Genomic DNA, 22,975 nt, shown 5'->3' on the forward strand with positions numbered 1-22,975 from the left:
CTAATCTGAAATTGAGTATCAATTACTGAATAGTAAGCCAACATTTATCTAAATCCCATTGAATCAATGCTTATATTGGACTTGAGGATTTGTACTTGGATTTACACCTAAGGTCTTTGTCCCATGATTACTGGAAACCCTATTCTTCCATCTCCAACTTTTGTAGCATGTGTGATGCCCCTAGATCTTATTCATTATAAGAACTTTAGAAACCTAATGCAGTGTTAGTCATAAATCTGATTTCCGTAGTTAGTATGAATGGCTGTTGATACAAACACACTGCCCTGACCTGTCTGTCTGTCTGTCTGTCTGTCTGTCTGTCTGTCTGTCTGTCTGTCTGTCTGTCTATCTATCTATCTATCTATCTATCTATCTATCTATCTATCTATCTATCTATCTATCTATCTATCTATCTATCTATCTATCTATCTATCTATTTATTTATTTATTTATTTATTTCCATGCTGCTTTTCTTCCCATAAAGGACCCAGGGTGGCTCACAACAATTAAAACTGTACAATAAAAAAAGTTTAAAATGCTATATAAAACCATATTTAAAAGAATTCAACAGTAATAATGATTTAAAACTATTTTAAAATATTTTTTAAAAAACATTTAAAAATATCTAAATTTCATAAGACTCTGCTCACAGCCTGATTTTGATCCCCGGTAGCTGGCTCAAGTCTGACTCAGCCTTTCATCCTTCCGAGTTTGGAAAATTGAGTACCCCGCTTGCTGGAGGAGGGGCATTGTGTATCTGAATACTTAAATTGTAAAACTGCCTAGAGAGTGCTTGGCATTACAAGGTGGTATATGAGCAGCACTCTTTGCTTTTAAAACTTTGCCCAAAAATTGAATATTGAAGGCTGTCCAATACTTATTCAGTAAAGTGAGAGTCAAGAAGGGCTTTTAAAAACAAAGATCTTACTACGGCTTCCTTTAAGCATACTGGTCCCCCCAGCCTTGCTGCAGGGAGGCATTCGCCACCCTAATGCACCGAGCCAGTCCCCCTTTTAAAAGCCAGAAAGGGCAAGGGTCCAGCACATATGTGGTGGCTTTCGATTCTTCAGAGATCCAGTCCATATCCATTGACTGCACTAACAAGACAAGCAGGGGCCAAAGTTACATCAATGGGACCTGTTGATCAACTACAGCATCTAAATCAGAGCAGATCTGATTGACCAAGTGCCATGCAAAATTTTCACAGCAGGCTGGGCGGGGTGTAGTGGTAAATTTGGAAGAACAGGTATCTATCATGATAGACCCTGTCAAACACTCCTCACCCCCATAGTAAAAAATGCAGACAACTGGATTGGTCCATCCCCATAAATAGGGAGCACATCTTTTGCAAAGCTACCAGTTCCCAATTGCCTATTCAAAACCAAACTCTTTTCCATATCGGCATTACAACAGGGATAATACAACGTGCTGTGTTCTTGAGAAAATTGGTTTTTCTTCCTGATACTGTGAGGACTGCACCAAAACTCTGAAGAAACAGGGACACCAAACAAGTGGCAGATGATGTTATATTCCCTGTTAACCACAGAGCTAAAGAGCTTTAACCTTGCAAACCCAGGGACCACTACATCACTGCTTGTCATACTGCTGAGTAAGCACTGCCATCTCCACATGTGGGGGATGAGTTGGCAGAGCTGCTGGAGCAGGACACGTAGCTTTTAAGCAGTCTTAGATTCTTACCACCACCTCCAGTTTAAAAAATAGACGTGCAATGGCACCCCTATGTCCTTGTAGCCTGGTAGTCAGCAGGCAAAGATGATGGATGAAGCGACTCTTCCCACACTGTGCCATACCTAGGCTTTCGATGAGCTCCTCCCTCGGCAGCTTCTTCTCCACTGGCAGGTACCTCTTACGCAGGAGCTCCTTCTGCACGGGCAGCAATGCCTTGAGGAGTGTTTCGTTTTGGATCTCACTAGGTGGAAGGACAATGCAACAGTCTAGGAATTCCTCGACACTCTTCACCAGGTCTGGCCTTCCCTCAGCCAAATAGGCCTCATTGCGGAACACCTGTCCAGGAAAATAGGAGGGACGTTTGTTTGAAGGCAAGACGCAACTTTTGTGCACCGCTGCTGGACTTCCAGATGTCCTGGATTTGGACTCCCAGAAGTTACAGCCAACAAGACCAGATGCAAAAGATTGTGGGCCATGTATTCTAAAGCGTAGATGGCCTAAGGTATTCCACTCTTGAACTATCTGGCATTTTAAAAAAAGGAAAAATAATCTCCACACCCCAAACCCCTCTGGGCCCAGTAGCACATATCTAGCAAGGCCTATGAAATGGTGGCTTCAATGCATTTCTGTTCCACAGATTTTCACATATCGTACATCACATAGGACTTGTTTCGTTAAAAAGGAGTGTTCAAGGCATCCTATCTTGTCTCCTAGCCGGGCAAACCAAGGACAATAATGTTTATACATGCATATTTTTTCAGAGCGATGTGGTATGCAGCCCTGATTTTGAAACTTGCTTTAAGCACAGAAGCCTGGTTCATACACCTGACCAGGATCAATGTTTCTTCTGCATCATTCCCAGCTCTTTGTGCCCAGCCTGATGAAGACCCATGCAGCATTGAAAAACAGTTATTTTTGTGATATTAAGTAGTCTAATAAAGATACCCCACGATCCTTGCCTTTAAATCAATTATTAGGGATAGTAACCGTGATGTAGAGGAAATCTGGAGAATGAAGACTAATAATAACTGCATGGCATCAAGTGCATTCTAACTTATAGCGACCCCTCCCCGTGTTTTCTAGGTACAGAATACTGTACACAGAAGAGCTTTACCATTCCCTTCTTCTGGAAGGACGCTGGGAGTGTACCGCTTGCCCATGATTGCACAAGCTGGCACTTCTCCCAGAAGTGGGCAATCAAACTCCCAACTTCTGGCTCCACAGCATGATATGAAAACCACTGAACACTCTGGCCAGCTCAGTCTGAAGAATAAACTTCAAATATGAGAGCCATTTTTCATCCTCATTTTATTTTTTATCTATATTTCTAGAGACTTAATGTATTACTATTCAGTTTATTTCACAGGTCTTGCCTACGGAGACCCATATAGCAGAATGGCCTACTTTACAGCACTATAGTATTGCCACAATAATAAGGTATGTAAAATGGCTTTGACACTGCAAAGCACCATATGAACCAAAGGTGGTGACAGAATATATTTATATTTTACCTTGAGGGATACATTTCCCCCTTCTGGCAAACAGAACTTCATAGGTCGAGGTCGACGCCAAATACTCCTCTTCCCTTGTACTTGTATTTTTTATTGTAGCATTCACATTTATTTTCACACACATACGTGCAGACTATGTAGAATTTAGGGTTTTGAAAAGCTCCTACTGGGATGGTTTCCCCCCTCCAAGCCTGAATGTTATACTTTGGTCAGAAGTGAGGTTGGAGCAGGTAGTGAGGGATAATTATATCCCCTACATCCTTACATCCCTTCCCTATATAATAAAATGAATTTAAAAAATAGCTCTGTTTGGAACATTTCCCCCCACCCCCAAATCTCTAGAAGCAAAGTACAGGCCAAAGGCCATCCACCAGTTTTCTATGCGCCCCCCAATATGAACACTAAGAATTCTGTTTATCCCTTGATAAAGTTAGCCTGATTCCTGAACATTCTGCTGATAGTCCAACAGGTTTTCCTTTGTTGTGTTCTGGTTAGGCTTTCTGAACCAGGTTTCTTTAACTCCTGTGCTTTTCTCAATTAGAAAAAGAGGTTTCTCAAAAACTGGAGGAGATTTGTTTAACCCATGAGAGGCTTGCACAACCTTGAAAACTGAAAATGTGCTTTTGTTTGGTGATTTGACATTAGGAGGTGAACCACACGTTTTGTATAAGAAGCTGATTGGGCAGGTTCTGCAGGTTGGAAGGAAGGGGGTCCCTGGCAGGCTAATGTTTTATTGAGTGCTACCAGTGAAGCCAGTGTCTTATTTCGTTTGGCCCTCAGAGGCTGAAGCATAGCTCACACCTGCTCAAATGTCTCATTCCAGGAACTGCTAGATGAACACCACCAGTCCCACAGCACTCTTGGCACTGGGGCTACACCCAAGTCGGCTCCTAACTTGTTGATCAAATTCATCTCCTGACAGTCCCTACTCTAAAAGCTTTTAAGGAAGGAGATCCCATAATTTCCTCAGGCAATTTGAGGTTACAGGGTGTGACAACCCCAGACCTACTGGAGTATACCACACTTTACTTAAGCTGCCACCAACCATTCCCTATAAGAAGTCACACAGACCAGGAATGGATTTTTAACAAACAAAAGAACAAGGTTTATTTAAATAACAAACAAGGTAAATAAAAAGATCAAGTAAATAAGATACTGTAACGTGGCTTAGTCTCAATCATACATACAACAGTTTGGTTCATACAGAACACTTTAAAGTAAAGCACAGACCCTGAACCTATCAGTTCTGGCTACCTATAAAGAAACCTGAACCTATCAGGTATGTACCAACTGACACACAGTTGTACACAGTCTGACACACAGACTCCAACTCCTCACTCTCCACACAAGCTCCACATATATATACAGTACAGCTCCTCCCCCTGATGTCCCGCCTTCCACTCCCCATAGGATGGAACTTTCCCTCCAAACCCATGACAGACAGGTACCATCAGTGCTGTATGTAACACAGGGTTTCCGACTTACCCTTTCAGACATCATTGTTGAGATGGCTCTCCCAATCTCGTGGTAGCTGATGTGGGGGGATTCTGGACCCAGAAGCACAAAAAGAAACCTGACAGGCACAGGGACCTCCAGGGCTGAGTCCAACTCCACTGCATCCTTCAAGCGTACAAAGGCCAGAGTGGGGCGCTCCAGGAAGCTGGCACAGCCTGAAGGGAGGATGGAGGAGCATGGGGCATCATTTATTGGCCTTGGCACAAAGAGAGGAAACAAGAAATACGGGCCATGGGCGGGAAGGGATGCAAGCAAAGGCAAAGGGGTGGAAGAGAAGAGGGACAGGGGAAGAAAACAAGAGATAGCAAAGTGAGCAAAGTTTGCAATCAAGTTTTGATAAGCTAGACAGAGAAACAAAGCATAGTTCATGTCAGAGGAAAACATGGCTTTGTCCCTTGCCAGAGTGTACCCAACATGAAGCATCAGAAGATAAGCCAAGCTGTGCTAATTAGCATATATTTTGTAGAAGAATGTATTTCCTTACTGACATAGAGCTGTCCCTAATAATTGAAATGAGTGAGGCAGAAAATCTGGGTCAATTTTAGAACAATACCAAATTGTTAGTTATATGATCTCTCTTTCTCTCTCTCTCTCTCTCTCTCTCTCTGTGTGTGTGTGAGTGAGAGAGAGAGAGAGAGAGAGACAGACAGACAGACAGAGAGAGAGAGAGAGAGAGAGAGAAGGAAGGAAGGAACAACTTTTTGGATTTTCCATCTCAAACTCTCTGGGTGGAAACTGAATTTTGCCTTAATTTTCAATAGTTTAAATTTGATTATGCCCATTTTATGTTTTATGTCTGGCATAGTCTATTGTTTGTATATAATATACATTTAATTTGCTGTACACCACCTGGAGTAGCAATTTGTTAGATGGGCAATATGTATATATAAATTAATAAATAAATTGGAAGAGAAACAGAAACAAGAAGTGCTTGTGCAAGTACAGCATTTTGTAGTTTCAGATGCTGACACTAACATCAACCACTGAAAACTCTTCTGTAGACCCGAGTTTGAATTTGATGTTCCTTGTTGTTTGAGGGAAATTTTTGTTTTGCATGCTAGTGAGAATTCAGCTAGTGTCACCCAGCCATGAACTTAAATTCCATTGGTGGAGGTTATCTCTTGAAGCAAAGATACAATTCCTTTCTCTGTGGTTTTTCAATAAACCTTAGACAACTGAGACAAGTTACTTTTTGGACAATTTTTCTCAAAAATCTGAATTCTAGGAGTTGTAGTCCAAACCCCCTCCAAAAATAAATAAATTTCTAAGCTCTACTAGCCCAACCTCAAAGGCAGATGGCAGTGTTCCTTACTGATCCAGCTTCTCTGTAAAAGCTTGTGATATGAGTTATGCTTGTGCAAGGTGCTACAATGTCTTTGTCTTCTTTATTTTTATGTACTTATTTTTTTGTCTGGTGTACTTGTGCAACACTTAACCTTGCTGTTTCCTGTTGCCTTTAGCTTCTGTACTTCATGAGTGAATGTCTACACATCTTAACGTAAGCATCTGTGAGGAAAATTACTGTGCTGCCTGTGACGCATGAACTAGGCCTACCTCATCCCACGATGAACACCAGTACAGTACATGGAAATTCACAGATGGCTCTCAAATGCAAGGTGACAATAGTGGGCTAGAAGTACCTGCTGAAATGTCCCACAAACAGCAGTGTAAAGTTAGGGTCACCAACTGTTGAGAAAAACTTACTAAGTGCCTTGGCCTGCTCTTGTGCTTTTCCTTCCAGAATCAGTAAGGTAAAAATTTCATGACAGAGAAATAAACATTACCCTCATGATTGCTCACCAAGTCATTGTTACAACTAGAGGAAAGAAGCTGGCAAAAAATGGAGCCACATTATTGTAAATAAATTCAGAATTTTCTGGCTCAGGAGCAGAGAATAGTGTTAGCCTGCTTGCTCACATACATATTGTATGGCCCTGCAATTAGGGCAACAATTTAGATGCTTTTGGTGACAGTCGAGTAGTGGTGGTCTCTTCGATATTATGGATATACCAGCTGTTCCCTTCTGTGAATGCCACACAACCTGTCCCAGGCTTCTTACAACAAACTGTTTGCCTCTGGGGCAAAGAGAATGCTATCCCATCAACAGTGCTGGGAGAGATTCAACGGCCAAGCCAGTCAGCTTCTGCACATGTACTAGGGAGGGAGCATCATCTTGCCCTTTGCCTGGGTTAGACTCCCAAGAGAGACAGAGAGACAGACAGAGAGACAGACAGACAGACAGACAGACAGACAGACACAGACACACACACACACACACACAGACACACACAGAGAGAGAGAGAGAGAGAGAGAGCTGAGTAGGAGAGAGGAAGTCATTATGTTGAGAGATCACATAGAGCAACGCAGACCATGGATAAATACAGTACATTCAGAGGAAATAGCATCCTGTTAATGAAATTAAGCTCGGTGACTTCTTTCACCATATTAGTGAATCAATAGCTGGCAGATAGCAGATTAGTGTTAACAGACAGAAATGCTAGGGAGCCAGTGAAGTACAACCAGATGAAGCCTCACATAATCAAAGGAACACATTTCAAAAGTTCAAAAGAACTGTCCTAGAGACTATGGCTGAAGATGCCTGCCGGTTGAGAGACGAAGCTGGGTACCACTACATATGTCTCCAGCATCCTAACCCAACACATGCACTGATCAATATGCCTGGAGCTTTGTCTCTATCTTTCTTTCCCTTACTTCCTTCTGTGTACTTTGTTATCGCCTACCCAAACCCTATTCCCCTCTTTTTATCAGAGGCTGTCCTTTTCTGTTTCCTTTATGTCTCCTTACTTGTATTAAGAATACCCCCCACTTTTCCCATTTCTCTCCTTACCCAAACTTTGACTAAGCCTGTTTCACTGCCAATGTCATTAATCTTCCCTAAAAGCATCTTCCTCAGTGTATTTCATTCCCCATCCTTTCTCTGCCTCTATATACCACTACATAGCATATTATTACCCCAAATCTACTCCATTTAACAAAGTATTATGCACCATATCTACCCATATGGGAGGTAGGTTGAATGACATACAACTAATGACAGTTGTATTTTGACTGCATGTTGATTTCATTTGTACAAATATTTTTGCTTACAAATATTTAATTGAATGTGTATATCTATTTTACACTCTGTTTCATTACTGTGTGCTTATTGTATTCTCCCCAGTTGGAGTCCTGGTCTCTTTGCCTGGAAATAATGCTTCATAGCTTCACAGGTTACAATCTTAGCTTACTTCAATTTATTAACTCTAATCACTACACAATTTTCTAATCCCCTTGTATAGAAATATGAAGCTCCTTTATAAAAAGCCAGACCATTGCCTTGTCTCTCCCAATATTACTTACTAGCCCATAGTAGTAGCAATTTTTCATGGTCTCATCCAGAAGTCTTTCCCAAGGGTACATTCTGTTGGAGATCCCAGGGAACATACCAAGTGCCATATGCTAAGTCAGACCATTGGTATACTGAGGCCAGTAGTGTCAACTCTGACTTGGAAAGGCTGCCCAGAGTTGCTTTCTGCACCTTGCCTAGAGATTCCTGGAATTCTCTGATGATTTCCCATCAAAGTATTAATCAAGCCTGGCCCTGCTCAGCTTCTGAAATCAGACACAACTAGACATGTTCAGGATGGTGTGGTAGCCAAGGATCTTGCAGTGGGAATGAACCCTGACTGTGCAAACCTCCATCAATGGGTCATGGACCAAGCACGGGTCCACCCTATCCCAACATTTCACTCAATACACTTTCACCATTCCCATAGCCCTTCCTCTCTCTCCCACTGCAAGATCCTTTCTATAGTCACACATCCAAAATACTTACCAACCAGGACTAGCGTGGCTTCTGCTTCAGGTGAAATCTTCTCTGAAAGTGGCTTTTTCAAAATGCCGCTAGTTGATTCTTCCTGCAAGAAAAAAACACAATCACTGCTTTTTCCCCACTTGTGAAGACAAGTGGGGCGGGGACACAAATCGAAATAATTTCATAACTTGTTCTCAGCTTCATGCTCTGTGGCTGTTTCGGGATTATTCCAGATATGGAAGTTATTATCACTGTGTCGGGGTAAGGAACACATAGAAATAAAGCATTGGAATCTATTTTAATGCAGGGACTCTAGGAGTTTTATTTACAACGGTGCATGCTGTCTGTAGTATGAATGACTGGGAGGGCCATTTCTGGGCTGGGATGGTTGTTCAGCACTAGCCAATCATTCCTTCCTGCTTTTGAAAGAGAGCCCCAGCCCTTTGCCGAATGTTCTATCCCTCTCTATCATCAGTCGGTGGCAGTTGTTTGTTGCTGTTGATCTATTTGATTGGTTGCTACGATGTGTGCAGTAAAGAAAACAGTATACACAAGTGTTGCAATTTCAAGCAATTGTAAGTAAAAAAACATTTTTTATTTTTTTCTCCTACAAATGTCTCTGAGTGAGTTACTTTAAGTGGCAGTTAATGAGTAAGGGATGGAGTCTGTGGAACTTGTAACTATTCTCCTTTGTGGATCTCTGTGTAGCAAAAAGAGAATTTTACCAGAAATCCAAAACTCTGCAGCAGAGACCACAATGACATTCTCTACCAGCTCTCAGCTCTCCCTTTTCATAACTCGTCATTAGAAGTGATAATTTATTTTGGTTTCACTTCGAGTTCCAATGACTTACAGTTTGGTCTTTTGCTCAGAGCTGCACTCATTAGCAAGTCAGAAGGTGCACTCTTTCAGCAGCAAAATACTATTGCAAGGTACATGTTTCATATTTTCAGACAGCTTGACTCTAGGCTATTAGGTCCAGTGGACAATATACAGATTTTTTCAGATCAATTTCAACAATTCAAAAACAGAGACAATGACAGAACAACTTCAAGAAAGAAGGACAGCAAAAAGCATTCTGAGTGTTTTGGAAAGTTGTGGGTTTTTTTGGGGGGGCATATTATAAAATGTTTGTTACCTTCATCTAGATTTCTATTTTTATGTAGGCATATGTGCTGTTCTGTATACTTTGTATGTACAGAAGAAGTACTGGCAGATGCCCTTGGATGCGGTTATGGATGCTCCTTGAGGCCTGGGTTATTGCTGTTCTTGTGACAAGCACCTACACTGGAAAAATGTATCATTGCTGCTAACACTGCACAATCGTTTCCCTTCTGCTCTTAAGTGTATGTATTGCAAAACCAAACTTCTGTTAAAGCTTTGCTTTCCCAAGTGAAAAAGGGAATCGTGGCCCCCCACTGCTGCTTTTATTTTTGCAGTTTCAGTTGCTTTGCTTTTGGTTCGCCTCATCCCGTTGCTGGCCACCCACACTGAGAAAAAATAGGTCTGATTCTCCCATGATAATTCTTTGAACTTGATCCTCTTGGGGAACTCTTGTCCCCGTTTCTGACATATGAAAAAAAAAATACACTTCTGACTGAATACTTCATGCCAGTGTTTGTATATGTTTTTAAGAATGCAGCCTGTTTATGCCAGGGATCTGGATGCTCTCATACCCGAATCTAGACCTGGTGTGTGTACTTTCCAACCATACGAGTTTCTATGATTAACTCCTGGTGCTAGGAATTTAGACCTGAGCATAGCTAGGAGACAAAGCTCATAAAATAAACTTCTGGGGAATCACAGCTGGCAGAATCCACCAACTCGTATGGTTACCAGCCGTATTGGCTGGAGGATTTGGGAACTATGCTAAGAAAAGATGGTGTTTTCCAAGCTCTTCAAGATTTAGAACAAAGGCTTGAACCGCCTCTGAAGTGAAGCAGGCAGAAGATGCTTCACTTGGCTCATGTTGACATCTATGCTACCTCTGCCAATCCAGAGGCTTCAGACTGCCTGCCAATAGGAATGCTGCACTGCATTTGCACACCTTTTTCCTATTTTGTCCCCAAAGAAAGGTCTGAAACTTGGACACAAGTGAGTTTTGGTTCAAGTCAGGACTTTCCACTGCCATCTGATGTTCTTGGTTCACGTTTCAGAATTCCTCACACCGTGCTCACAAAATGGCTGCTCTCCCCTGCCGGAATCCAATGAACCAACAGCCCCTTACCTTCTCTGAGCTGGAAGGCAAGATCTTCATCTCAATTTGTTGGTGTCCCTGCAAAAGCGGCTCTGCAACATCTTTGGCTTCAGTCCGTTGCAGTCGTGCAGGAGAAAACGAGCCTAATGAAGTGGAACCATCAGGGTGACTGGACCCGAGAGAAAAGCATGGGAAGGAAGGAACAAAATACGTAAGAGGGAGCAGGGTGGGAAGAGGGCAGTTTGAGTGCTAATGCCTCCAAAGGGGAATGCACCCAGTAAATCAATCCTTTATTACTAATTTTATTCACAGTCAATTGATTTCATCAAATATTATGTTTTCCCATGTCACTTTCCTACATTCTGGCACCATGCCTTCTATCTTTTTGTTTACCTCAGGTTTCTATTAAGAAATAGCTACACAGTCTCTGGTAGTGCAAGGGGCTTTCTCTCTAGAATCACCCACATTTCATCTGTACCTTCTACCTAGCATAGATCAACCCCAAACTTTTTATAAATTTTCTATGTAGGGTCAAGGAAACATTCCCCTTCCCTCCTGTCAAGTGATCTGTACAGTGGAGCATGACAGTTAATGACAGTCAATTAAAAGCAGTTGAGGATAATCTTGAACTGAAGTTTCATAACTGTTTGGATTAGAGAGAAATATCTGGAAGGTCTGAAGCTGTGGTGTGGAGTATGGACCAAAAAACACATTAGATATAGATTCAACAACACATAAAGCACTTTTCAGGTGGAGCGTGTGTCCTAGTTCCTCCCCCCATTTCCACATCTATGTAAACAGGTATCAGGACAAGTATCCTCACCACAGTGGTGGTGTTAGAGCACAGAAAAAACAAACAGCGAGCTTCAAGAGGGGAAGGGAAACACAACAAAGTGATGCAAAATAAACCAAGGGATTGAGGAGGGACAAAAAGGTATGGAAATTCATCTAAAAACTATGTTTATACCTGTATATACCAAGAGAAGATGAAGGTCCTCTGACAGAACCCATAGTCCACTTCCTTCTGTGAGTCATGGCTAGAAAATGGTTTTCTTTTCCAAATCTAATCTTTTTCTGTTGTGGCCGTCCTAATGGCTCTGTCTTTTGCAGCTTCTGTCCTACCTTCTGACCTTACTGTTCTTCAGCAACACAAAGCAATGTGTTGCTTGTTTTCTAGAATACTCCCAGAAGCCTCCTAGTGCTATCAATTGAAAGAATTGTTCAACTATTCCAACTTGCCCTCCTTAATGGAGTTGTTCATGGTAACAACTCCACATAACAACCATTTTAAAAAACATTTTGAAGGAAAATATTTTGTCTAGAAAAAAAAAAAACCCTTGTGCTCTCCAGGGAATTTGGGGATCAATTTTGCAATGTTTTGGGAGTCCCCAGCATCCCACAATTAAAAAAATTAGCCACCTTTACAGCATATGACATTACCACTATATCAAAACCAATGTGGAAGATATATCAGGGATCTCCTACCAACTCTCCTCAGACTGACTAAACTACAATATTTGGACGAGTAGCGAAACATTTTAGCCTAGCAAGAAAGAAGTCCAGTTGCCATGACTCAACTTCTAGATAACCATAAATGGATGACTGAGAATCTTCACAGATAACCACTATATTAATATTTTAACAAAAATAGTCTATGGTAGGAAAAGACTAGTGGGTTATAAATGGAAGGTGAAGATATATGGACACCTCTTTAATATTATATGAATGAGGGTAGAGCATTTTATGATGAAACTATTATCTGGAAACATCCCTAATCTATGGTACAGAGCCTGTGTCACCCAGTTGTCAGAGGAGAGATGAAAAGACCATCTGCAAGGGGAGGCAGGTAAAAAGGGCAGCAAAGACAGGAAACTTGCCTTTATCATCTCTAAACTCAAATCAAAGATCATCTGAATACATTTTGTCTTCTTTGTACATCCTACCCCTTATGTCTCCCAAGAAACTCAGTTTTGTGCTTGTGGTACTCCTGTTACTGATCTGATCCTCACAGTATTAATTCTGGACTGGGAATTCAACAATTCAGAATCAAGTCCTCACTCAGCCATTAAACTCACTGAACAACCAGTCAGCCTTACTTGTAGGATAGCTCAGTGCTTTAGGTATTTGGCTGTGGAGCCAGAGGTTGGGAGTATGATTCTCCACTGTGTCTCCTTGACAGGGGCTGAACTCCTTTCCAGCTCTGCAGTCCTAAGATTACTTTCCACACAAAGTGATGGCTGTTGATAAAGCAGGGAGGAGGAGATGCATGCACACTTGGAGAAAATATTGATACATAAATGGAACTAATAAATAAGTTTAAACATATTGCTGGATCTTCTCCCAGTGACCACAACAAGCTAGCCAGGTCTTCCTTATCACAATTTGTTATGGTCCTTGTAAGAAGGAGGGGGAGAGAGAGACCCCTCTCTGGGGAGTGCCGTCCCTCCTGCCAACCGCTGAGAAAGAGAGCCGGACCCCGCCAATTCCCCCACCCCGGAAGACAAGACCTCCTGGACATGAACTTGGGAATCTAGAGGGAGATTTGAAAAAACTAATGATTACTGAACCTGGGACTACCTTGGAGGGCCTGGGAGAAAAAGGGCAAGAAGTAGTAGAGGAGGGGTTGGGGGATATAAGGAGGGGGAAAGGAGAATTGCTGGGAGGCTGGGAGTGGATCTGGGTGGAAGATTCATGGACGGGGAAGACTGAAAAGCTACGAGTCCCCAAGGAAGAGGCAGCTGCCAGTAGGAGACAAGAACTCAACCCCAAACCATCCTACTGAGGTGAGAGAGAAACAAAAGAGTGGCGGAGGAAGAGGAAAGAGAGAGAGAGTGGAAAGAGAGCAAAGGGGAGATTAGAATAGAGGATACTGTATGGGAGAATCAACAGAGGGAATTCCTGGAATCCCGTTGCAGACGGGGGAAACCCCCCCCCAGGGAGTGTGACTGGGTGGACATTCGAGAAGAGGACACCATCCCCCTGTTGGAAGGAGAGGAGGGGCTATTACTAAACTCCGACACCCCACCTGAATGGCCGGGACCCTGGAATAACCCAGGTGGGAATCCTTTCAAAATAGAAGGATGGCACCCCCCATCAGACCCATTGTCAAAAGGGGAGAAGGTTTGGAATGCATTTGTTGACACTGGACTTTTGTTGAACACCCCAGTATTTGAAAAAGAAAAAGAGCTGGCTACTGAACCCTCACACTCCTTTACTGCTCCTCACTTTTCTCCTAACCACCTTTTTGCATACAGCTTGCTTGCTCTGTTTCCCCTAGCCTGATTTATGGTGCACCATCACGTCCTTCTGTCTGCACACTCTCTGGTATTCAACTGGGGAAACACCAAACTATCTCATTAGTCCATACCTGTGCTGAAGTAACAGTGTTCTCAAGACCAGTTCTCGGTCATCTGTCTTGAGTTGCCCTTCGAAGACCATTTGATCAAGCACCTGATTGGCAATTCCTGCTAGACTCTTCTCTTCTAGGTCTAGTAGAATGGTTCCTACAGGTGCAGAAAGATGGAACATCGGCTAATAAGCAAACACCCAGAAGAGACACTTGCTAACATTTAAAAGATGAAAAAGACAAAAATTGGTGACATTCCGAGATAGTTTTTAAAAGTATCCCTTCCCTTCCAGTAAATGACCTTCCAATAAATGCACTCGTCTTGTAAACTAAGAGTGGGCAATATGTGGCCATCCAAATGCTGTTGTACTGTTATCTCCCATCAGTAGTAGCCAGCATTACTAGTCTGTGGTGAGGGACGATGAGAGCATAATTCCACAATTTTTGGAAGGTCACAAGTCACCCACTTCATTGCAGGGAGTCTGAAACTCTTTCATTATATTTGTGATTATGTATTGTTGGACAATTGAAAGATACTTTTCTTTCCTAGGCAAGCCTGTCTCTCTGAAAATCTCTTTCCATTGTTAACATTAAACTTGCTTGAGAGAGGCAGTACCTGCTATGAAATGCCACAAGGTCTCAAAGTTTATGGTAAAAACATCTGCAGGTAATCCATTATCAAATATCTTGTTTTGAAAATGCTTCCTCTTCGCCAGGATAAACTGCGTAAAATTTGTGCTTGTGCAATGGGAAAGCAAAGTCTGGAGGTGGTTGTGAGCATTTCTATTGCTTTGACAGGACTATCATATCTCAGTCACATGACTGATTCCTATATGGTTTATTGCAATACCTCAACATTGGAATGTCACTACCGATACAAACCCTCCTCCAAGTTTCCTCACCTTTGGTAAAAGCCCTACGTACATCCAGAAGACTTCGATAAGTCAGGTATGAAAGATGAGGTCTGCCCCAGTGCCCCAGATCATCAAAGTCTTCCTCCAGCTTGATCCAATGGGAAGCCTCTAGCCAGCGAAACTCATTGTTGTGGTCCATGATCAGTTCATGAAGTTCCACGTATCCCTAGGGAAGATGGCAAAGCCCTATTATAATGGTTGCTATTTTGCTCCCACCTTTCAGGACTCCTTGTGTCTTTAAATATGTCATCTGGCAAAATCCAGAACCATATAAATGCTCTGCAAGAATTATCTTAGGTTGTGAATACATGGGGAAATAGATCACAATCTGGACTGTTCGTGGAGCGGTTTGATTTGATCTTTTCTCTGGCAATTACATGACACACAGGGAACTATGCTCAAGCCCAGCCCTAGGCTGCCACCCCCCCCCCCCAGCTGGGTGTTTCTGATCCAACTGTAGGGCTTCTACTTTTGGGGGGCAAGTTGGAGCAATTTTATGGCAGACTAAATAGCTGCCATTGAAGTAATCCTTTCTGGTGTGGTCAGGTGCACACTTTTGCATCATCTGATTGCAACCTCATTTAAACCTGGATCTCTCCTGGTCTTAGATCCTTACCTCATGGGATGCTCTGTGGGAGGTAAAACGTTGTCGGGCAGCCTCTGCAGTGCCTGGCACCTCACCAGTTGAGGAGCCACCTACCAAAAAGAAAATACATTTCTTTATTAATTAGCTTTGAATTCAGTTCAATCTCCACTTCGTCCAAGGAGCTCAGGCTGACATGAAGGACGTTATTATATGCGTTCAACAATCCTGTGAGATAAGGTATGCCAAGAGGTACAGACTCACTAAAAATCTTTCAGTCAACTTTGTTTAGACCCAAAACATTTTATCCACTTCATTAGATGGTCTCAATGTGTAATGGATTTGTATTGTGATTTTTTGAACTTTAATTCCTATTCTCGTGCTCTAGATGTGGAAGGTACATGATTTATACTTCTGTTAGCTGCAGAGCATATACTGTAACTCTCCAGTTTCATACCCAGCATCCCATCCAAAAAACCTACTGATTTTGAAAGGACAAGTGCTATTTTTATGAGGGAGATGGTCACTGTATTTTTGGGAAGGAGTAAAGTAAAGGACAGATACTGACCATTCAACAATGGCAGAATTACAGGGGAATTCTTGACTACTGTACTGCCAAGAGGTGAAACTCACACAATTATAAGCTGATGCCATGCTAACACTTTAGCAGTGGGTCTCCTCGGAGCATTGTACCTGAGCAATCAGACTTGCAAATGAAGCCCATATTTACCTCCCAGTGACCAATCCCCAAGCAAACCAAACTAATTTGCAAAATAGAAAGGTTAGAAAAATGAATGCTAAGACTGTCTTTTATTAATTAAGGGACTTCTGCTGCTAAATGCAAAGCTGACTGTATAGTGCTATTTGGTTCTAGACAAAGGGCTCAGCCCGGAAGCTTTACAGAAATTAATGGGGGTAGGAATGCTTCAGTACCAGGCCATAAATCACAGTTCTCTCCCTCTCTCACATGTTTGGAACAATATACTCTGGGACATCCTTTCCTATCTCGCCGCCCTCCATATGAGTTGGTTAATCTAAATGGTAATTAATCCAAAATGGAAAACAGAAGCTTCTAATTCCCTCATGGTTACACTGGATAGGGGAATAGAAGGGAGAAGCACCTGTTACTCATAGCAGCTCCTCATAATGTTGAACCATGATTGTGTGTTATATTCAGACCTGATTATTGTATGAAACTGTACCAAGACTCCTGCTGTACCAAGAAGTGGGGATAGTAGTAAATGCTAATCTGTCTGAGAGAGTCATTGTGAAGAGCAATAGGAGAAAGACTCTGAACATCTTTGTATATTAAACTGAAGCACCAGAGGGAAAAATAATGAAAATTAATTTCTTTATGCTGGTGGCATTAAAAAAAAAAGAATTATTTTAACATAAATCAAAACCAATAATAGCTAAAATAGCAATACAATATGTTTGGACACAAAATTATAATATTGGAAAAGGAAAGAATACGTGGAAAGTGGGGGAGTGAAGGAAGTGGGGAAAAAGAAAAGAAAATCAAAATAAAAAATTGTCTGGTGGCCAGATTATGAACCTGCTGTAACTTCCAGTGCTCCAAATTGGATTATGCCCACCATTTCATATATGAAAACAAAGGGATGTTCCTATACTTGCAATGCCCAATTTTTGCAAGCAAGATCTTGATCCACACAGCTATTAATCTTGACCAAATACTTGTTTGAATTTCTGTATTCTGCAGCTGCCAATCCCACACCAATGTCCGAAACAGAAACTAAGAAACAAAAAAAGGCTGTAAATACTGTATTAGATGGATATCAACCCTGAGTGCTCACTGGAAGGACAGATCCTGAAGCTGAGGCTCCAGTACTTTGGCCATCTCATGAGAAGAGAAGACTCCTTGGAAAAGACCTTGATGTTAGGAAAGTGTGACGGCAAGAGGAGAAGGGGACGACAGAGGATGAGATGGCTGGACAGTGTCTGCGAAGCAACCAACATGAAACTGACACAACTACGGGAGGCAGTGGAAGATAGGAGGGCCTGGCGTGCTCTGGTCCATGGGGTCACAAAGAGTCGGACATGACTAAACGATTAAACGACGACCGACATTTCCTCCTCAGCAAAATGGCCTCATATGTGGGATTCCACCAGCATGAAGGCAGTGTTCTTAATTATTTATCCACCTTACTTCTTTGGCAAAGTCAGAGCATCAGAATGAGATTGTAAGTTTTGTTTGGGTACATAAAGGAAAAGATGGTCTTTCAGATGAACCGGTATTAGTAAACTGGTTGCAATAACTCTCCCTTTTTAAACTTTTAGTAGAATCTTTAATATCAACATGAATTTTGTAACAGTCACTAAAAGTTACAGCTGAAAACACATTCGAACAGTTATAGTATGCAAAGCATAATGGGAAGCACTTCTCCTGTATTTTGCAACTATATGCAGCATGACATAGTGGATGACGTACACAGGTTCAAATCTCCACTCACGAAGTAGGGCTAGTTGTTGCTATCTCTCAGCTAAACCATCTCACAGTGTATCGTTGTGAAGATAAAATGGGAGAGGAAAGACCGGGTATGCCACTTAGAATTTCTTGGAGGGCAGATAGGAGGAAAATGTGTAAAATCCTCACCACAGCCTCCTTGTGGCCAAGTTATCTAAACACAGAGAAGAATACGGTATTAGGAAGAATAATACTGTAATATAATTTAAAAGGGGGGGCCTCACCAGCTGTAATTTGTGAAATCACAAGCTGTGCACTAGGTGGTGTTTTAGCATAAATACAATGTACAATGGAGACAAGATATGGAAACAGATGAAACTTAAACCACAGAAATTCTGATTTGTTTACACTGAAAAACAAAAGGTAGCATCAGAAGATCTTCAGAAGGTACAAGCAGTAAACCAACTACAGGTACCAGAAAGGTAGAGAAAATATGAGCAAATGAAGTTTTTAAAAGGTCCTGTGACTGTAAAGCTATTTCTTATTCCTTCAAATACAAACACTTTTTCAAACCGCTACAAAACTCAAATTCAAACAGCACAAAGCTACCACTGTAAATCACTAGAGCATTGGCTTCTAAATATTGTGTTAAAGCTTCCAGAAGCCCTAGGCAGTATAGCAAATGGTCATGGTTTCTTGCAGTTGCAGTCCAGAAAAAGTAACCTTTCAAGGCATTGGGTAAAATGTGGCTACGGTGAGATGATGTTTTAGAAGCATACAGGAAAGGAGCAATCTGCACCCCTCACCTCTCTTCTACTTGAAGTGCCCAAAGTACTACATTAGGCATAGTCAGTCTTTGGATGCACAAATCTGCCAGTGTCACATTGAGTTGTGTCCACAATGAGTTGGGGTCAGCTACCTATGGATCAATCAACATGAATCCCAATACAGGATTCCACAATCAAAACACAAAGGTACCATTCAATAGTTGCTGTGCAGCAAATACTGTAATTACGGGAGTCTCATCTACACCTGTCAAGTCATTTATTACAGGAGACAAAACACAAACAAAACATCCAAACCTTCAAAAAACCATCATAAGATAATCTTCTGGTGCCAAATGCAATCACTGGACAAAACCTGAGTGTTGAGTAAAACAACATTTATCCAGATCTTCAAAGTGAAATTGCATCGGCATTCAACTCCAGCCTCCTATCTAAGAATGTGGTGATACCAGCTTTTAGTTCTTATATGTCAATTGTAGGATGCAATAAAAGTATGACCCTGTTTAATACTTCATCTAGAAAACTTTCTGTGTTCCATCCTTTCCACAACAAGCATATCCCTTTGACACATTCCTTTGATGAATTGTCAATACCAATTTATCCCTAGGATAATTGTGACAATTTTTTCCAATTACCCCTCTCACAGCAACAATGCAACCCGTGGAGCCCTCTAAATCTTGCATTCAAATGTTGTCTTTCTGCCAAGGCGTAGCTTCTCAGTAGCTGCATTCAATGTAAATGTTATTCAGAAAGTGTGGATTGCTTTTCCGGCACCACTGAGTAACTACATGCATTCATGGAAGATCAGTTAGGAACAGCTTCTGCACTAGAAGTGCCTATTTCCAGACAGACATGAGCCCTGGCATTCTCTCCCCAAATAAATAAAACATTGGAGTAACCGCCTTCAGGTTGTAGACTCTGGGAACATTCATCTAACTTTTGCACATAAAATTCCTTGCACAGGTGTTCGATTGCACCTCTAAAGATTAATTGAAAATGTAACTCAAAAATAAAGTTAGAAGATCATCTCTTGATCATGGCGCTACAGCCCAATATGATTGCTTCTTGCCCCACCAATCTTATCTCACCTACCCTGGAAGCAGGCAGTGTCCGCTGTCTGACATCCAAAGGAAAAGAGCTCATAGAGTTTGGGCTCTATAATTCACCTGCCCCCCCCTTGGCAGTGAGACAAGACACCCTGGCCCCACCCTCAAATTCCTATCACAAGTGGCTCTTGTGTTCACAGTAAATTCAAAACCACTCTAACATTGCTGACAGTAAATACATGGGCCTATCTAGGTGAGAGGATCATCCTGGAAGCTTTAAAGAAATTAACTAGGTAGGAACGGTTCATTACTAAGGCATAACTTGTACAGTTCAGGTTAACTCTTAAGGGTATTAATAATCAGGTTAGATGTTCTGTTGGGGAAAGCAACAATCAAATATAGGGCTTTAATTTTATTTAATTATTCTGGAAATGCAGAACACAGTCAGGTGATATAGGATAAACTTTTAAAAAGGGGTGGAGGAGGTACATGTACCCTCCTTGTTTAATGCTCACAAGCAAAAGGACAGTGTGAGATTTTTACTTCGACACATAGAATATAAATTCAACGTATGTGCACCTGTGTTCTTTTATCATCAAAAATGTTCTGCACAAATGTCATGATGCCAAAACAGTGTCTCTTCCACATTTCCATAAGGTTCCACAAGCACAGACGCTTGCAGTGGGAGCACAGAATTAAATGTTCCGAGAGCTTCGGCTAGCTAGCTAACAACTAGCTTCCTTCCTGCACTTTCAGTCTGTCTGCATATATGTAAATGAGTACAAAGCAACCAGAATAAAAATGCCAGTAGCATCATTCATTTGATTTTGTTTAATCGTGAGGATTAAACATAGCATAAAATTTAATTTTACAAACATTTCAAAACAGTTTGCTGTTTGTTATGAATAATTCAGTGCCTTTGCGCTCACTGGCCAGAACACTGAACACAGAGCAAGCTACGTACTTATTGAACAATGAGGTTCACATATTGTTGTGGTCTACATCTACAAATGAAAAGGTAAAAGGATTGGGCCCAAGACAGGTATTACTGTTACCTGTGTGGCTACTCAACATGGGGGAGCATGATTTTCATTGTGTCCAATGCAGGGAGATGGGAGGCTAACCCTTTCTTCTGAAACTATGATCTCAGTGAAAAAACATACACATGTACAGAAAAGACTTCAATTTGGTACCCCCAGTTGGGCTTTTTCTTTAGTCCAAATGCTGCACACGGGTTATTTTCTTTAGCATTTCAGCTCAGAAGCAAAGAGAGGAAGGTTAAATTTTCCTTTGTGCCACATTATTGTAGTTCCAAAAACTCCTTCCTCTTCTCCCTGTTTTTTTTAAAAGAACTCACATGATATTTAGTTTAATCCATCAACCTACCCATACCTCTTCCTCCTCTTTATATGTCCCTGCTAACATCAAAGGTGAAAAATGAAGGATGGAACTAGGAATATCTTCACAGCTCCCCCTTTTCATACATTCTTTTCCTCCCATGACTAGTAGAAGCGAAATGATATGTTCAAAAGAAGCAAATATACTGCTATTTCCCTCCATTTACAGGTTGGCAGAGTTCCACTCTTCTTCACAGAGAACTTGACTTACCTTGATTTGACTTAGTCTTTTTCTCAATAGCAGGGCTCTGTTATTAACCAACTATTTTGCAAATGAATTTAGTCATTTAGACACAATGCTATCAAATTAGTCGTCCACAAGCAAGTCTGTGGAAAAACTGGAAATGAAACGTAAATCTAAACCAAAAATTGGAAACTTGTGGCCCTCCAAATGTTGTTAGACTGTCATCCCATGACCCACACAATCAGCTGTGCTAGCTAAGGTGTATGGAAATTGAATCCAGTGACATCTATGGAGCTACAAGTTGCCAGTTCCTGCCTAAAGGAGTATAGATAATCAGCCACTGAGTCCCTTAAGCAACAAAAAACATAAACCTCCCATCTTTGCCATTCCATATGTCTAGAACTCCCACCCATAACAGCCATATAGTGTCTCGTCTCTCCCTCCCTCCCTCCTGATTTCAAGCTATGATTTGGCCCTTTGATCTATGTCTTGAAATGAAACTTAGAGGGTGACTACATGGGCATTGAACCTGCTGTTTGGTCTGTGGCAGGGATGGGACTGATTTGCTCCGAAATGTGGTGATCAGATGATGTTTTCGTGAACCAGCCTGTCCCCAGAGCATTCCTACTTACACCTTTTGAGCTCCTTTTGTTGGCATGGGTAGGATTGCTCCCTGCAGTCAGGCTCTCTGCCAGACCTTCAAGGAAAAAAGCAAACAAAAATCCCCCTCATTGCCCCCTCCTTTTTCTTCCAGTTTCTGGGAGGAATGTTTCAATTTGTCTTTTTTAAAAAAAGTGATCCCGCATACGTGTGTTGCTCTAATACATTTTTAAAAGATTTTTTTCACTTCCTCAGCCCCTCCATGAGAATTATACCAAATGGTATATCGGACCTCCCAGTGACCCTATTTAGCCCACTCCAGCCAAGCCATGAGGCCAAGCCCTTAGCTTCATGTAACTCCATTGGCATATATATGGCTGTTTGCGTCTCTCCCTGAATTTTCCACCTGTCCCTCTTCCAAAACTGACAGAAATTAGTTTGCAAACACTTTAAGAGCAGAGTCTGTATTCTATTTATCTATTTATTTATCTGTTTATCTATCTATCTATCTATCTATCTATCTATCTATCTATCTATCTATCTATCTATTTATCTATTTATTTATCTGTTTATCTATCTATCTATCTATCTATCTATCTATCTATCTATCTATCTATCTATCTATCTATCTATCTATCTATCTATCTATCTATCTATCTATCTATCTATCTATCTATCTATCTATCTATCTATCTATCTATCTATCTATCTATCTATCTATTTATTTATTTATTTATTTATACCCCACCCCTCTAGACCATGTCTACTTGAGGTGGCTTACAACATAAAATAAGACAATATAAAATATAAATAATCATAAAATACAATTAATATATTAGTTAATACAATTAGATTAAAAAATTAGCAAAATGGAATAAGATGAGAGAAAGAAAAAATAAAAAGACTTAGCTGACTGGAGGGAAGGCCTGCTTAAATAGCCAAGTTTTTAATTGTTTTTTTAAAACACCC

The 22,975-nt window shown here is 41.3% G+C and overlaps 1 protein-coding gene and 1 long non-coding RNA gene across 11 annotated transcripts in view; one reads left to right on the forward strand and one right to left on the reverse strand.

The window, feature by feature from the left end:
- Positions 1 to 22,975, reverse strand: part of SLC4A1 (solute carrier family 4 member 1 (Diego blood group)) — a 59,006-nt gene that overhangs the window by 17,668 nt on the left and 18,363 nt on the right. For 9 of the 10 annotated variants that reach the window (XM_078377818.1, XM_078377823.1, XM_078377821.1 and 6 more), the window contains 7 exons: positions 15,603 to 15,682; positions 14,975 to 15,152; positions 14,094 to 14,229; positions 10,757 to 10,895; positions 8,551 to 8,632; positions 4,686 to 4,870; positions 1,812 to 2,025 (listed from right to left, as the gene is read on the reverse strand). In XM_078377818.1, the coding sequence (XP_078233944.1) occupies positions 1,812 to 2,025; positions 4,686 to 4,870; positions 8,551 to 8,632; positions 10,757 to 10,895; positions 14,094 to 14,229; positions 14,975 to 15,152; positions 15,603 to 15,682 (1,014 nt within the window). Of the gene's footprint in view, positions 1 to 1,811; positions 2,026 to 4,685; positions 4,871 to 8,550; positions 8,633 to 10,756; positions 10,896 to 14,093; positions 14,230 to 14,974; positions 15,153 to 15,602; positions 15,683 to 19,871; positions 19,891 to 22,975 lie in introns of those variants that run through there. The other variant, XM_078377825.1, reaches the window with a different exon arrangement.
- LOC140708417 (uncharacterized) lies at positions 3,051 to 10,131 on the forward strand. The gene is made up of 2 exons (XR_012088583.2): positions 3,051 to 3,126; positions 6,176 to 10,131. It is a non-coding gene; the product is annotated as an uncharacterized LOC140708417 (long non-coding RNA).

The sequence above is a fragment of the Pogona vitticeps genome, chromosome 6 (genome assembly GCF_051106095.1).
Source record: "Pogona vitticeps strain Pit_001003342236 chromosome 6, PviZW2.1, whole genome shotgun sequence".
Taxonomy (NCBI): Eukaryota; Metazoa; Chordata; class Lepidosauria; order Squamata; family Agamidae; genus Pogona; species Pogona vitticeps.